At 36.9% G+C, this 16,902-nt stretch overlaps 1 protein-coding gene across 2 annotated transcripts in view; it reads right to left on the reverse strand.

Annotated features, from left to right (window-relative positions):
* LOC143378511 (neurotrimin) overlaps positions 1-16,902 on the reverse strand; it is a 634,196-nt gene that overhangs the window by 133,079 nt on the left and 484,215 nt on the right. For both annotated transcript variants that reach the window (XR_013088276.1, XM_076830332.1), the window contains exon 3: positions 6,107-6,314. Coding sequence is in view for 1 of the 2 variants with exons in the window: in XM_076830332.1 (XP_076686447.1) it covers positions 6,107-6,314 (208 nt within the window). In the remaining variant the exon portion in view is untranslated. The remainder of the gene's footprint in view (positions 1-6,106; positions 6,315-16,902) is intronic.

Consider the following 16,902-nt stretch of genomic DNA (forward strand, 5'->3'; position numbering starts at 1 on the left):
AATAAAAAATAAAAATTAGAATCTACTTGAAACTCAATGTTATGTAATTGTATTAAAAACATTTTCAAATTTAAGCTTAGGATGTTAGTAGGTAACACTTACAATTTGTGGATTTTAGTGTTTTATACAAATGCAGTAGAAGAACATGACCAAACAGTGACTAGTTTAGTCACTTACAAGGGGAGGACACCATGTGATAGACATCGATTTTGATGAGCCTTGGAACGATGGATCTAAGTAAATAGGTGTCCGAGCGTTTCAACCAATAGGCTTTAATAATACAGACATTTACATGTAAATTATTAAAAATTTCATAGTGGCCGTGGGGTTTTAATGGGTAAAAATCCCACACTACCCTGGCGCTCCGGGGGGATACCCCTCTGGAGGAGTCGGGGTGCCTTTTGAAGATTTCCCCAAGTTAAAAAAAAATAATAAAAAAAAATTTTAATTTTAATTTTTTTTATCGTGGAGATGTCATCAAAAGGCACCCCGACGCCTTAAGAAGGGAATTCCCTGCGGGCGCCAGGGTAGTGTGGGGTTTTTACCCACTAAATCCCCACGGCCACTGAAATTTTTAATAATTTGCATGTAAATATCTCTATTATTAAGGCTTATTGGCTGAAACGCTCGGGCACCTATTTACTTATTTTCGACATAGATCCATCGTGCCAAGGCTCATCAAAATCGATGTCTATCACATGGTGTTCACCCCTTGTTAGTGTAAACTTAAAACGAAATTTGTTTATCTGATAATAATTATCTGAAAGCCTGCGAGAGGGAAGGTATGGGTATTGATGATCTGAGAATACCTTGCCTCGCCAGTCCAAGTATTTGACTGAAAGCACCTTTATGTACTTGCAGCTCATTTTGATTTCACATATATTTTTTTTAATTTGTAATTATTAATATCTTCTACTTTTTTGTGATTTATTTGATTTCATGTACTTGGCGTAATTTTTTTACTTGTTTGAAGTTTTTTTTATGGGGATCTCACTTCTTTTTACAAAGATAATTTGCATAGGGAATGACTTCAGATAATTTTTAATATTATATTATTATTATCTTCTATAAAATATGTAAAACAGTTTACAACCTTCTTTTTCTTAAAACTATTTTTTAGTATTCTCCAAAAAACGAATCTAAATAAATTGATGCTAATCCATACTCTAATGTAGAGAAATACAAATATTTAACAGTAAATATGGTGTACCTTGGATTCTAAGTTTATTAAATATTTTCTAATTAAACATACCTTTGACATTGATTAAATATGTAAATTATGTTATACGTATTCAGTGGATTGGTAGAATTGGTTTAAATTTGAGTTTTCAGATATGAAGCAAAGATATAAGAAGAAAACAGAGCATCGAAGCTGAATAAAATCGTTTCATAAAATCGTTTAATTATTAATATAATACTATGTCACAATAAATTTTTTTCTCTAACGCAGATCACACTGTATCATCTTCTGCTTCGATTATCTGTAAATATATAAAATCCACATTTTAGTGGTTTTAGTTACAACTTAACATGGAACTTATATAGAAATAGAGTGGCATTTTGCTATTATAAGTGTAGAGACTACAAGATGCCCCTCTGAACCGTCTCCTTCGTTTCTATCCAAGCCGGTGCGTCCCCTTCATTTCTACAAGACCCATAAAAACTCTAAATTAAAAATAGTTTGCTGGTATAAAAATATCTGACAACTTAAATGCAATTTGTTATAATATATTATTTTGTACATGCATGTACGTTCCAAGTCTGCAACTCTACATAAAAAATCTATTAAAAAATTTTGGCGACTTACCTTGTTAAATGAGACAATAATTCAGTCTCCTATGTAATGTAAAAACTCGTGACATTTCAAATTTTGACAACAATGACGGACGACGATACCTGCCGAATGGTCCCGAGAGTCGACGAATCGACGAACGAAACATGTGTTGGTGCAGGTGTGCGTGCAAAGAGTATAGGTATTATGTCGACAAAATTTGGTTGGAGAATAATAAGAAGAAGAATCAGAAGAAAAAATCCTACCATTTCCGACTGATTCATGAGACGATATTACGATATCTCTGTCATGCGTGGACCGATTTTATTGAATTTGGTCTTAGTCGAAAGCTTATATGCGGTTTACATCAGAAAAATGCCTTTAAATTTAGAAAATATTGCGGGCGTGATGAGATATTAATGAAATAAGGTTCAGGTTAGGTTGGAATTGCCGGGCGACGAGTAAATGATAGCGGTAGCGATAGTCGACATGTACACTGTGTCTTTCATGTACTTGGCGTCTCTAGATAAAGGAAGACTGAACGGTGACGCTATTGATGATGGTTACTGGTTTATTGAAGGTAAGCTGAATAGAGATGTGAGTGATCGAAGTGTAGGATTTTGATGTGCAGCTAACTTCGTAAAATTCAAGCACCCTTGACGAACGTTCAAACGCCATTGGCGGATCGGCTGACGATTTTTTCTATAGAAATATTGGTTGACTGTGACTGAAGCGTGACTGGGACATTTTTCCAAACTATTTTCAGTAGTCAACAACAATTCGATTAAGGGATCTCCCTACTTTGACGGCCTGAAATGGAGCGCGATATTCAGGTTTTTTTTTAAGAGAAATCCTCAAATTATAATAAGTGAAAGCTTTATGCCTATATTTTGTTATGTACGGAGATCTATCTTTGACTTTTTAACCCTTTCGTGTGTCCGGAATGCGCGTGACCCGGCGAGGTCACCGTTTCCTGCAGTGGTGTCATGCAACCGAGTTTTCTCCGAAAACCTAATATTCAATTGAAGGCATTCATGTCCCCGCTACTTTCTAGCCGAATTTCACCGTATAAAAAGGGCCAAGTATCCACTCTCGGGGGCTCATTTCAAGTGTACTACGTTTAGAGTAACATTTTTCGTCAAGTATTAATTCAACTTAAGGCATACAGCTTGCAGTGTTGCTGATAGGCGTTGTAATTATTAAAGTCTATGAGACCCCCGCACTTCTCAGTGCGTCACTCAAACAATTGTAAGAACCGAACTTATAGAATATCATTAGTTATTTCTTACTCAGAGTTCTTTTATTTGAATCCAATCATTATCTGAACTACCTCTACGAGACTAACCCACGTAGATGCATCTTTACCGTTCGAGGTGTATCGCATTATAAGACTCCCGGGGATAACAGACCCCGGTTCGTCCGTGAAACATACATTCTTAGTGGCTCCCGGGGATACCAGAACCCGGTTCGTCCACGACAACCAACCTCTTTGTAGCGGCTCCCGGGAATACCAGACACCGGTTCGTCCACGACAATCAACTCCCTAGTGGCTCCCGGGGATACCAGACCCCAGTACGTCCACAACTTCCACCTTCCTAGCGGCTCCTGGGAATACCAGACCCGGGTTCGTCCACGACAGTCAACTCCCTAGTGGCTCCCGGGGATACCAGACCCCGGTTCGTCCACGACAACCAACCACTTTATAGCGGCTCCCGGGAATACCAGACCCCGGTTCGTCCACGACTTCCACCTTCCTAGCCGCTCCCGGGGATACCAGAACCCGGTTCGTCCACGACAACCAACCTCTTTGTAGCGGCTCCCGGGAATACCAGACACCGGTTCGTCCACGACAATCAACTCCCTAGTGGCTCCCGGAGATACCAGACCCCAGTTCGTCCACAACTTCCACCTTCCTAGAGGCTCCTGGGAATACCAGACCCGGGTTCGTCCACGACAGTTAACTCCCTAGTGGCTCCCGGGGATACCAGACCCCGGTTCGTCCACGACAACCAACCACTTTATAGCGGCTCCCGGGAATACCAGACCCCGGTTCGTCCGTGAAACTTACCTTCCTAGAGGCTCCCGGGGATACCAGTTACTTCTTACTCAGAGTTCTTTTATTTGAATCTAATCATCATCTGAACTACCTCTTCGAGATTAACCCACATAGATGCATCTTTACCGCTCGAGGTGTGTCGCATTATATGGCTCCCGGGGATACCAGACCCCAGTTCGTCCACGACTTCCACCTTCCTAGCGACTCCTGGGAAAACCAGACCCGGATTCGTCCACGACAATCAACTCCCTAGTGGCTCCCGGGGATACCAGACCCCAGTTCGTCCACGACTTCCACCTTCCTAGCGACTCCTGGGAAAACCAGACCCGGATTCGTCCACGACAATCAACTCCCTAGTGGCTCCCGGGGATACCAGACCGCGGTTCGTCCACGACAACCAACCTCTTTATAGCGGCTCCCGGGAATACCAGACACTGGTTCGTCCACGACAATCAACTCCCTAGTGGCTCCCGGGAATACCAGACCCCGGTTCGTCCACGACAATCAACTCCCTAGTGGCTCCCGGGGATACCAGACCCCGGTTTGTCCACGACAATCTACTCCCTAGTGGCTCCAGGGGATACCAGACCCCGGTTCGTCCGTGAAACTTACCTTCCCAGTGGCTCCCGGGGATACCAGACCTCGGTTCGTCCACGACAACCAACCTCCTTATAGCGGGTCCCGGGAATACGAGACCCCGGTTCGTCCGCTACTAACAAACTCAAACAAACAAACTCGATCCTCGGCCTCACAGCCGCCAATCTCATTGCTCTCAGCCTCAGCTCGTAACAATTTGTACATATTTAGGCATCATTTAAAAAAAAAATTAATTAAAAAGTAACGGTACTTAAAACTTAAAACGCGTTTTTCTCAAAACGATGTTTTTCGAATTCGTTAGAATGATATCTCAAAAACCAATGACCCGATTTACTTCAAATTTTGTACATATATTCAATAGATGTCCCATTCACGTAGTTTCTAAAACTAAGTCGGCTTTTGCAAAATTAAATTTATGCGATTTCAAAAACCAGTGAAGTTTTTGCAGACATCGAAATTTTCTGTTTTAGACGCTGCCATTTTTTTTTACTTTTCAGTATTTCTCATTTAATTTAGATCTTCGTTTTAGAAACATCGAGAATGGAACATCTATTGAATATATGTATAAAGTTTTTGAGATATCATGCTAACCAATTCTAAAAACATCGTTTTCAGAAAGACGCGTTAAAATTTTAGGTACTGTTATTTTTTTTATATTAAATTTTTTTTAAATGTTGCCTAAATATATACAAATATAGGCATACAGTTTTCAATTAATATAATTTCAGAGTTTCTCTTAAAAAATATCGCGCTCCTTTTCAGACCGCCAAAGTAGAGAGACCCCTTAATGAAAGATTTCCTTTCTGACTTGAATTAGTTAATCAGGAGTATTTATTTTTAGGAGTAATAAGTGGTACCTTGAAATCATATTTGATAAGTTTTAAGAATTGTGACTCTTATCAAAGAACTTTAGTATCTTAACGTTAAAAGATGATGGTTTGTGACATCAGTTGCTGTAGGTATATCTATATATAAATTAAATTTAAGCATTCTTTTATGCGAATTTACCTGGACTTCGTGAATAACTGCAACTTCCATAACACAAGCATTACGGATTCATCACTAACACATTTAACATTTGATCCTTGCCTCGCAGATACGGGGTCTATTTTGACCCACGCTAAATATCAATTTAGTGAACGTGGCGCTAGGGTAACATATTCATGAAATACTTTAGAAGTGTTCATAAAACGGACGCCAGCTATGTGAAGTTAGAAACGACAGAATCGAACGAGTCGACTTTACGTACATACACACGTTACTTATTATTCGTATACAAATTTCAGATCACACGCAGCCACAATGGTAATATAAATAATTATAACGTGAGATATAAAGTATTTGAATATGTGGTGATATAAAGAATTACATCATGAGTCAAAATGGACCCTGCGCCCGCAGTGCGATGACCAAGCTATTCACAATCCGACAGTTAAACAACGCTAGCATTCTCTATAAAGATGGATTAATATATGAAAAAAATATTTCACTTGTCAATTTACACGTAGTCTTAATTATTGCAACATAATTTGATGCATTGCAATGCTTTATTTCAGAATAACTATGAATGCGTTAGGCGAGCTTGTATTTCCCGCAATGCGCGGTGTTATAAATTTATAAAACTATGGATAATGTGAGTTACTATCTACTTAGCTAATTTGAAGCGGTTACGTCATACTTACCGACAACTTCGAGGTAACCAGTTTGACTTTTCATGGGATCTGTATTAATCTGGCACATGTACCATCCCCTGTCGGATTCCCTGACTTCTCGTATGTGCAGGAACCATGTACGGTGATCGCTGTGAGACATGGTTATTCGGTGGTTCTTCGTAATAACGTGGCTGGCTATTGTCAATATGGTTTGTGTGTCTACGCGTAACCATGCGACCTGCAACAAAGGTGAACGTTTCTTTTACAACATGCCTAAGTAGAAGTGATCGCCTGATTTCGATGCAAGTCACTTGCCATTTTTATTTACATGTTAACCCTTCGTTGACACTCTGGGTGTGAGCTACCCATAAGCTGATTTTGACGCTCTGTACCTTTTCTAAAGCGTAGAATATCGGGTTAGTGGCAGCATTTAGTGTTAGATTGGAAAGTTTACTACACTTTAGGGCTATTACCCAAACGTGGCAAGCGTCAATTGTTGCCCTGGGGTCGTAGGTAGCAGGTTGTGGGTGTGAACCACCCAATGTGTTTTAAAGACGTCAGTTTCGAGTGAAAAAAAAAGTATTGTGCTCTCAGCTGTTTTCGCTCGTATTTATCGTAAGTATAGCTTAGAATGATAGTAATTATGTATTACATTAATTGCGCATTCTGTATTACAATACGCAGCAACATGGCTTAGAATTTGCGCCCTCGAACAGTCGTACAAGCTATAGTGCAAAACAATGAGGAAGAGGAAAATCTATAAATTTCATCATAATTTATCAGAAAAATACAATGTACAGAAATTTTCTATCATTCCTTGCACAAAAAAGAAACGTTTATATGAAAATCTCTGTTTTTTCAATTACCGAAATAGACTACTTTCTATATGCAAAATAAATATGTATTTTCCAAAGCCGATTTGCAAACTATTTTTTTTCTCAAAATATTATAACTAAACAACAACTCTGTAGATTTGTAGCTTGTAATATTGAAATTTGTAACAGTTACAATTTTTTGAAGATTTCCTTCGTTTTTTCTCGACGTATGGTAATCTAGAATTTTTTTACAAAAATTGTGATACAATTTCTATCAAACAACTATTGGAATACATTCTAGAGACCTTGAAATTGACCCGTAATTTTTTTCGTAACGATTGGATTCTTTAGATAAGAATGGCAGTCGTTCAAAAATTGTTGTGCGTGTGTGCCACCCAGTGTGTCAAAGTTGATCGAAAAAGAAGATGTGTCAACGAAGGGTTAATGATAAAGATATAGTGCATTTTTTATAAATTTTTCTAAATGACTCGGAAAGAGACTATTAACTACGGGGATCGTTCCACGAGACTGTTTAGAATTATTAAATAACGAGAAATATAAAAAGTTTCACTTTGAAAAATAGTCTGACATCAGCAAATTTTGACATTCTGTTCTACGTGGTCAGAATGAGCAGAGTGCTAAGTAGTCTACGTAAGACAAATGAAACATGCTAATTTTCGTAACGCACGTCGATATCATCGTAACTAGGGCTCGGACTATTTGTCGAATTTTTCGGTATTCGAATAATCGAATACTTCAGTTGCTCAATTATTTGGCAAATATAATTCGAATATCCAAGTATTCGAATACTATTTGAAAATTACATCAGTATTCGAATAGTATGGTGTGAATTATAAATCAAGTTCTTTAAGTTCATTTGTCAGGCTGAAATCTTGTAAGCTAATTTTGACCCACTTCACACCATACTATTCAAATAATAACATTCGAATATTCAAATACTTCAGTTGCTCAATTATTTGGCGAATATAATTCGAATATCCAAGTATTCGAATACTATTCGAATATATAAGAATTTGAATACTATTCGAATATATAAGAATTTGAATACTATTCGAATATTTATGTATTCGGATACTATTCGAATATTTAAGAATTCGAATACTATTTGAATACTTAAATATTCGAATAGTATGGTGTGAATTATAAATCAAGTTCTTTAGGTTCATTTGTCAGGGTGAAATCTTGTAAGCTAATTTTGACCCACTTCACACCATACTATTCGAATAATAACATTCGAATACTCAAATATTCGAAGTTTATTCGTAGCATTCGAATACTCAAATATTCGAAGTTTATTCGTAGCATTCGAATACTCAAATATTCGAAGTTTATTCGTAGCATTCGAATACTCAAATATTCGAAGTTTATTCGTGGCATTCGAATACTTGTAAAATATTCGAATAGTCCCAGCCCTAATCGTAACGCATTTCCCCAAACACGGTGTTTACCAAAAATAGTAACAAAAGTAAGATAAAAAATACTCTGATGCTGTTTCATTTCATCGAACTCAATTTCTTTTATTCTAAAGATCCCTCAAAACCCGATATCTCAGTTAGTCTCCCACACAGTTCTAAATCCAAATAATACAGTATACTGAATCTCTGTATGCCGACTATGTATATACTGTACATATACATATACGAAATCCACCCACCAAAATAAAATCTTCCTAAGTAAACTGTCGCATTTTCTGCAATATCCATCCCTTACACCAAAAGGTATCTACTAATTACAGAAAGTGGGGTTCGATATAAGCAGGGGCGAATTTTGAGATTTGGCGCCCCTAGGCTAACCCCCTACTAAGTGTCTACCGCCCTTTCCGTGAAATATCATCAAATATTTTAATTTCAACGTGTCGAGAAAATTTTAAAATTAATTCAATATATCCTACCTACATGTGAGTTTTTGCTAATTCGCAAACAATTAAAAAAAAAAACAGGATAAAAAGGGAATTGTTTTTAAAGTTGTTTTATGCCCCTCTGTTCGAACATTTTCCAATTTCTTTCGCTCAAAATTTGTCGCTTCCCAAAATTTGCTGCACCACAAAATTTACCGCGCATCAAAATTTATCACTCTCCAAAATTTGCACCCCCCTAAAATTTGCCGCTCTCCAAATTTCCGCCCCTCAAAATTTGTGCTCCCCAAAATTTCTATACACAATAACTGTCCATCCACAAATCCGCCTCTGCATACAAGTACCTAAATAGTAGGAATAAACGAATGCAAACAAAATATCAATAAGAAAATAAATTTTCCCTTACTTGAAAAGTATTTACCATCGGAAAGACTTATTCCCCTACACCTCTGTGTATAGACCGTGACTTCTAGATTGCCTGAAAATTTCCTCGGGATTATCAGAGTAATCTTACCCCTTTGGAAGGAAGTTGGACTACGCCGGTAATTCGACCTAACCACGTGGAAAAAGGGGGAAAGGAAGGAAACGTAAACACTCCCCTTCGTAGCTGCACTTTGGCATCGGGTCGACGAAGGAAAGGAAAAGGGTTTGGGGGAAATGGAAACCCGAAAAGCCCACGTATGTAGGTTGGCACAAAAGCGTAGCTGTTGGCCTGTAGTAAATCAAGACTGTTACGAAAATGTGATCCGTTTGTAAAAAAAAAAAAAACAGGTTGAAAGTACCGAAAACTATTCACACGGGGACCGCATTGAGGTTGTTCCGTCTGGCGATGTTGAATCGTCCGCACGCGTCTGTATTTCCGGCTCTCCTTTGTGCCGCGGATACCAGCATGTGATCACGTATTTTCCACGCTCATATGCACAGGCGCTTTGGTATTGGCGCCAGCAATATTTTCGTTCGCGGCGCGTGCATTTACCTTCAAAGGCGAAGGATAATGGAATTGCCATTCCGGTGGGTAAACATTTATCCCGTGATATCTTTTAGCCTGTAATTTCTAAAGTGACGTGCCAGTGACTTTTGCCCCCGGCACGCGAGTCGGGCCCTGGTTGCTTAATGGAAGACTTCATTCTTTGAAAGAAAGTATGAATTTTTTTTATCGACAAAGTCGTCAGCTTGATATTCGAAATCTCCCGTATCGTGGTTATGATTAAAGGCTAAGTTTCTATTTAATTCCTTTAATTGCCTTGCTCCTTGGAAAGTTGAACCACGCAATGTGACAAATAAAATAATTTAACTTTCTATTAAGGGGTCAGTCCACTGTGACGGTTTGAAAAATTAAGCTATTTTTTAAGATTTTTTTCTCCGTAGATACAACATGTAATGCAATATTTTTTTTGGTATTTATTATGCTACTCTTATATCATACAAAAAAAAAATTTAAAAGAATTTTTTTAATTTGTTATAAGACTTAAAACGCAATTATCTCAAAACAACATTTTTGCAACTGGTGCAGGTGATTGCAAAAAAACTATTAGAACAATCAGTCTGAAATTTTTACACGTTATTCAGAACATCAGTGACTATAGCCGGGACCACGGAAACCTTTTTGGATTAACCATTTCATACTTTTTACAAGGGAAAATGATTGAAAAATGCACCGTATTTCGACACTTAAGTGTATTAATAAGTGGACAAAACATTATTTACGTTGGACATTTCGTTTGCTAAAAAATAAATCCTAAAAAATGACAGTTTTTCTCTGTGTTGAAATGTTGAGATGACTGTATTCCTCGACTTGTCCGCCATTCATTCTGCATGGCGCGTGCCGCAATAGCCAATAAAATTCGACACTCTGTCAAATCTCTATGGGAAGGACGTTGAGTTCGCCCTCTGGAAGAGGACAGCAATATGCACCCGTCAAGGACAACGATGACTCTAGGCCCACGGCTAAGTAGTCGAAAGTCATTGGCCAAGGCGTAGGAAGCCGCGTAGGGGAAGCACCAATCGCGAGCCCGGAGTAGCGGCAACGTCGCAAATTCTGGCCCCGGTCCCAAGGTGCCTTCTTTCGTTAATTCGACTATAGCTTAGCTTAGCTTAGCTTCCCAGTGGATTTCCGGCTTAATAGCCAAATATATCTCTTAATTTCGATACACAGCGTGTGACACGAGCGAAATGACTAACGCTTTTTACCAGCAACATAATTAATGCTTTAATATAATAGCAATTTTGACGTATCTACGGGTAAATATATAAAATGACTGTATTTATACCTATGTATATTTTTCAGAAACTGTTGTGTAGAATAAATATGCTGAATATGAAAAAATATATTACGAAACGAGCCTCTCGAAGGCAAAAGTATTGTCAATTCTGCAAGTATATGAGTTATTTACTTCAAGCCAGTCATCAGTGTCAACAAGTTCCTTGGTTTCATCAAATTTGTAATTTCTCGTTGATAGCCTCACAATCACCGTGCAGCATTATGAATTATGGATGTAATGCTTAATTTGCATGTAAATAACACACATGCTTATTTTCACAGAGATATCGAATGGGTATCGATTCTATTTGATACTGATATGCTATTAGCTATTCAATAGCAACATCTCTAATGTTTTCTCATTCTTGCATCAGTCCCATTGATTCTAACTGATTAGTCAGTTTTTAGCAGCATCCTGGCTATACTTACGGAAACATGTTACAAAAATACCATGTTTGTACAAGTACATGTTTGCACTTCTTCAAAGCTTACAGTAGTTTAGATGTACGAGTAAGTACAGATGAAAAGTAAATTTGACGTCGTGTCTTTCCGAATCCTTCGTATGTGTGTTTTCGCGACTAATAATAATATTACCATAACCAGCTGTTTATTTTATACAAATTTGACACTTTTTGCAATAAATGATTATTCCAATGAAATCAGATTATCGGGTTCCATTTTGATTCTGCACTTCTGAACATTGATCTGTTTGTTATGTAGTTGCACAAACACTACTGTTTGATATACACCAAGCGGAGTACCAACCTCTTTATAAATAATGTAGCAACGAAAATTGTGCACGCTACAAACGGCCCTCATGCCGAATCTTGGAGTTGTTATTTTTTAAACAAAGCTCCTTGCCTGAAACACCATTATGTAAAGTTTTAGATCGCTACCCCCATGTTTAAGGATAATACGGGGGTAAACGCCCTTAACGTTATTATTTTTTTTCTCGGTTGCTGCTTAAGATATTTAAATGAAAAAAAAAACGAAAATTAGCTACATACTAACTGCACTTCATATATTTTTCTAAAAATTATAAATCAATTATTAAGGGTAGAAAAAAAAATTATTTTTTGGGGGGTGGTTTATGGAAACAACCCTTTGAGTGACCACCTCCAAAAAAATTAAGAATAATGCTCTATTATCGAGTTATTATATATAAAAACCTGAAGATAGTCGAGATGGTGGAACATAGTTAAATAATTTACTGAAGATCAATATATTATAAATAGGTGGGGTTTTGTGACGAGAAAGAGTTTTGTCGCGAGCCTGAGTACGTTTCATTTAAATGCGAATGGAAGAAACGATTGCGGTGGGTTTGGGAGATCGAAGTGTAAATGAAGAGTGTTTAGGATTTATTGTTTATGTATAGTGTCGGGCAAAGAAGCGAGTCGTGAAGCGTGCCGTTAGAGTAATCAGTGGGAGTTCGAAAATCATAAGCAATAACGACAAAGGTTGATATCATTATTGATTATTATTTATTAATCCTCGTCGCTATTTACATCAATAATTGCCGTTGTGTCAGTTCCATCAAATATATTTGTTAATATTTCGGACGGTTTAACTATTTTGGATTTAAAACGCCCGTGTGATAAATAATAAATAATCGCAGCGACGCGCGAACAGCAACTGTCCTGTTGCCATTCGCACAATCGCACGTATATCGTTGTATTGCCGTGTAGCGGATAGAATATACTCAGGCTCGCGACAAATACTCTTTCTCGTCACAAAACCCCACCTATTCATAATATATTGATCTTCCTTAAATTATTTAACTATGTTCCACCATCTCGACTATCTTCAGGTTTTTATATATAATAACTCGATAACAGAGCATTATTCTTAATTTTTTTGGAGGCGGTCACTCAAAGGGTTGTTTCCATAAACCACCCCAAAAGATTAATTATTTTTTTCTACCCTTAATAATTGATTTATAATTTTTAGAAAAATATATGAAGTGCAGTTAGTATGTAGCTATTTTTCCTTTTTTTTTCATTTAAATATCTTAAGTAGTAACCGAGAAAAGAAATAATAACGTTAAGGGCGTTTACCCCCTATTATCCTTAAACAGGGAGGTAGCGATCTAAAACTTTACATAATGGTGTTTCAGGCAAGGAGCATTGTTTAAAAACTAACAACTCCAAGAATCGGCATGAGGGCCGTTTGCCCATGCTTACCCTGCTAGACCCTTTGTGGGTAATGCGATAAATATTCGCAGTGATGTATAGGCAATTCAGAGGGAAGAATAATTTTCAATATCCACTTTACCCCCGAAACCGAGGGGCCAAAAATCATTGTTAGAAACAGCTGTCGGAAGATCGTCCTGAAGAGGGGCAGAGGGCCGCCATTAAAAATAACAGGTGACGCATAGTTGCGGACGCGCGGCCAGTGTGCCGGTGTCTACGTAAATTACAGAAATTCGCCGGAGAAGCCGTAAATACTTGGTTATCATACTTGGCGGAAGCATGGAGGGGGCATTATACCTACATTCGCGTACATCGTGGCCAGAGATGGCGACAACCATGGATATGGCTTCACCGTTTCCATTCATCGGAGTGGATATCAAATGCAATAGTTCATGGTGCGCTTCCGACTAGGTGGTCGACCAGCCCTCGACCTCTACCTCCTAATCCAACCACCCACCGGTTTCACACCGGTCCCTGGCAGATTTACAGACGCGCCCGTTTGATATCTGCATCCGAGAGAGTCCGGGGCTAGTTCCACCTGTCCCGGATCCTCTGTATACTTTCCGTCAACTTGCGATTCACCCTGCGAGGACACCCCCAAAGATAAATGAACCGAGCAAGCTGCTCGACTAATCAGAGATCTCTGGGCCAATGTTTTAAGCAAGCGCGCGGGGATTACGTTGTTAAGCTAATGTATATTGTCCTGCAACTTTCTCGGATGTACACAAGTAGGTATGCACGTACGTACGCCCTGATACTCAGCTACGGGCGAGTATAAACAAAAGTGCAATTTTGAAATTCTGCACTTCGACATGTGACACTTGGCGCCTGGATATGCACTATGCTTTTGGATGTGTTTTTATTACAAACTACTTGGAAGTAATTATAAGGTGTTCCGTGAATTAGGTTGTCATGTATTTTTAGGGTTTAATGATTTTTTTCTGCAGGCTGTGGGAGTTTTTATTAAGGGTAAGGCAAACGGCCCAGTAGTGGAATAGTTGAGGGGTCATTCTGGTTAGAGGGTTTGAAGAAATTGATTTTTTTTAACATTTATCGAAAGTACATAGCCTCAAGAATGTACTGTTAAATTTTCATTGAAAAATTCCAATTATTTCAGCTTCTACATAGGCATTTTGTAGGAAGCGTAGAGGCTGGGCCTCTGTAGATGAAAACTTTGAACGCGGTTTTATCGAAATGTCAATTTTTCACATGGTGCAGGTAAAATCTCAAAATCTATCGAACCGATTGCTTTATAAATTGAACTGCTTATTCTACACACCTATGCCTCTGGCTGGTACTACAACCAAGTATTTCTGTTGAGTCTAACCTACTTTTAAAATCGAAAATAGCACAGAAGGCACAGTGGAAATACATTGATTCTTGTATTTTGCCCGCCATTTTGTTAATTTTAAGGATAAATCAGTTATTCTAGTTCGGGCCATAGCGACAGTCATACTGATCAAGGATCTGTTTGTGTTTTTGGATTCAGATAAGTCCAACTGCTGAAATCACCTGCACGAGCGAGGCATGAATTTTTAAACATGTCATCAAAATCGCCTGCAAAACCATTTTAAGAGCAATAATTTTATTACTTTTATATTTTTTATTTAATGTAGGAATATAGTTTAATCAATAGAAATTTTTTTTATTCCATTACTGTAATTCCTGTCTTCGCAATAAATTCCTGAAAATCGCTGAATTTATCGGCGCGCTAACCAGAATGACCCCTTAAGGAAGCAGTTGAGATAATTGCAATTTCTTTTATATTTAAACAGTATAAAATTATAACTAAATATGATTATCCGGAAGCGTAAAATGTCTACTTTCAGATAATGCAACAAGAATCTACATTTGTTAAAGATTAAAATTTTAAATTAATTAAAACCTGAAACTGTTCATATGACCCAGTAATAAAATGAAATTCATAGCTTGTCCCAGTCATTAATTATCAGTGTACCAATTATTGAATATATATTTAATTTAACTATTTCTATCAGTTAATGCAAATAAATCACTATGGCAATATTTTGGGGTAATAAAAACATTTTATCTATATAAATAAAAATGTAAATGTTCGTTTGTTCAAAATCTTAAATCTCCGAAAGTTCTTCACCGATTGCTTTGAATTTTTGACACAACGTTGCATTCGAATACGCGCGTGCTTTTATATACCTATTATTATATAGATGTCATACCTGTGACAGGTAAAAATACTATTATATAAAGGGAGAGCCGATATGCAAAAATATTATTGTACAGCAAAGCTTCAACAGTTTCAATCTCGCTTCTTACCTAATGGGCTCAAGCAAGCGAGAGCATATTTTTATTAAGGTTGTAATTACTTATTAGTTTATAATTTTTGAAATAGTACAGTAGTTTTGGATTTATTAAATATTGAAGAATTGAAAATTAATTGGATCTCTTATTAATTTTTTGTTTTTAATATTGAAAGATGTGCTTATACGTTCGCGATTAATTAGTAATATATTCATTTACGAAAATAAATGAGATTTATAATATTTTTCCTAGACTTAAGTTTCGCGAGAAATTATAGTATTTCTCGAGAAATAAGAAATAAGCAATTATAAAATTTCTCGAGAAGGAACACTAGTTATTATTAACAAAATTTCTTCTCAATTTTTAATTATTGGGCCTTGTTTAAGCACTGGGCCATTTACCTTACTAGGCAGACGTTTCTGTTTAAAATGAAGCATTTCTGTTTCAATAAATTACAAAGAAACAAATTGAATTTGAGGCTTTGTTCTTGGGCATGAAGTTTATTAACATCATAAGCTTGAAAAAACATGTTTGTTTAGTCAAAAATATGTATTATATATGATGCTACAGATGGATCATCAAATAGGCTTTTTACAAGTGTTTCTTTTGTTTTGCAGTTATAACTAAAAAAATGGAGGTTCCAATTGATTCAAATCAGATTCGAGCATATTTACAAAATGTGTAGTTTCGGACTGGACGTAAATTGAAGTTAATGACAACTCTTATTCTTTATGAAAAGAAACTAAAATCTCATCGTTTGGTGCTTGGGGGAGGATAAAACCTCATTAATGTGGTTTTAGTTTCTTTTTATAAAGAATGAGAGTTTTCATTAAATTAATTTTGATTCTTTGTAATTAATTGAAGCAGAAAGGCTTCATTTTAGACAGGAACGACTGTCTAGTACCCTTAATGATGCAGGTGAATATTGTATCGGAGGTAAAAGTGTTGAAATTGATTTGGAAAATATTTGAAAAGAATACTGTTTTTAAAATTGTTGATAATTTTCGAAAGAAGGATACTTTGTTATGAAACAAATTATCAAATTGATGAAATCCTCAAATTGAATGCTGTCATTCCTTTCAACTAGGTATACTTTTACTATTCTTGGAGACTATCTGACATCAGAAAAGGGAGTTTTTTTTAAATTTCCATCTGCAATAGTAAGGCATACACGTGCCTTAAAAATACTACGAATCTATTAAGATACTTATAAACATTTCTGCATCATTAAATTACACTGATTGACTGGCTAGGTACTGAAACAATACAAGTCTACTGAAACATAATTCATTCAAGATTTCATTACGAATATTATCTAACTGTTTTGCAACTGATTCTATAACTGCAATTAAATATTACTGTAAAGTTATGCAATATGAGCCATACATTTGTTCATTGCAATATGATTG

This window comes from Andrena cerasifolii, chromosome 2 (genome assembly GCF_050908995.1).
Source record: "Andrena cerasifolii isolate SP2316 chromosome 2, iyAndCera1_principal, whole genome shotgun sequence".
Taxonomy (NCBI): Eukaryota; Metazoa; Arthropoda; class Insecta; order Hymenoptera; family Andrenidae; genus Andrena; species Andrena cerasifolii.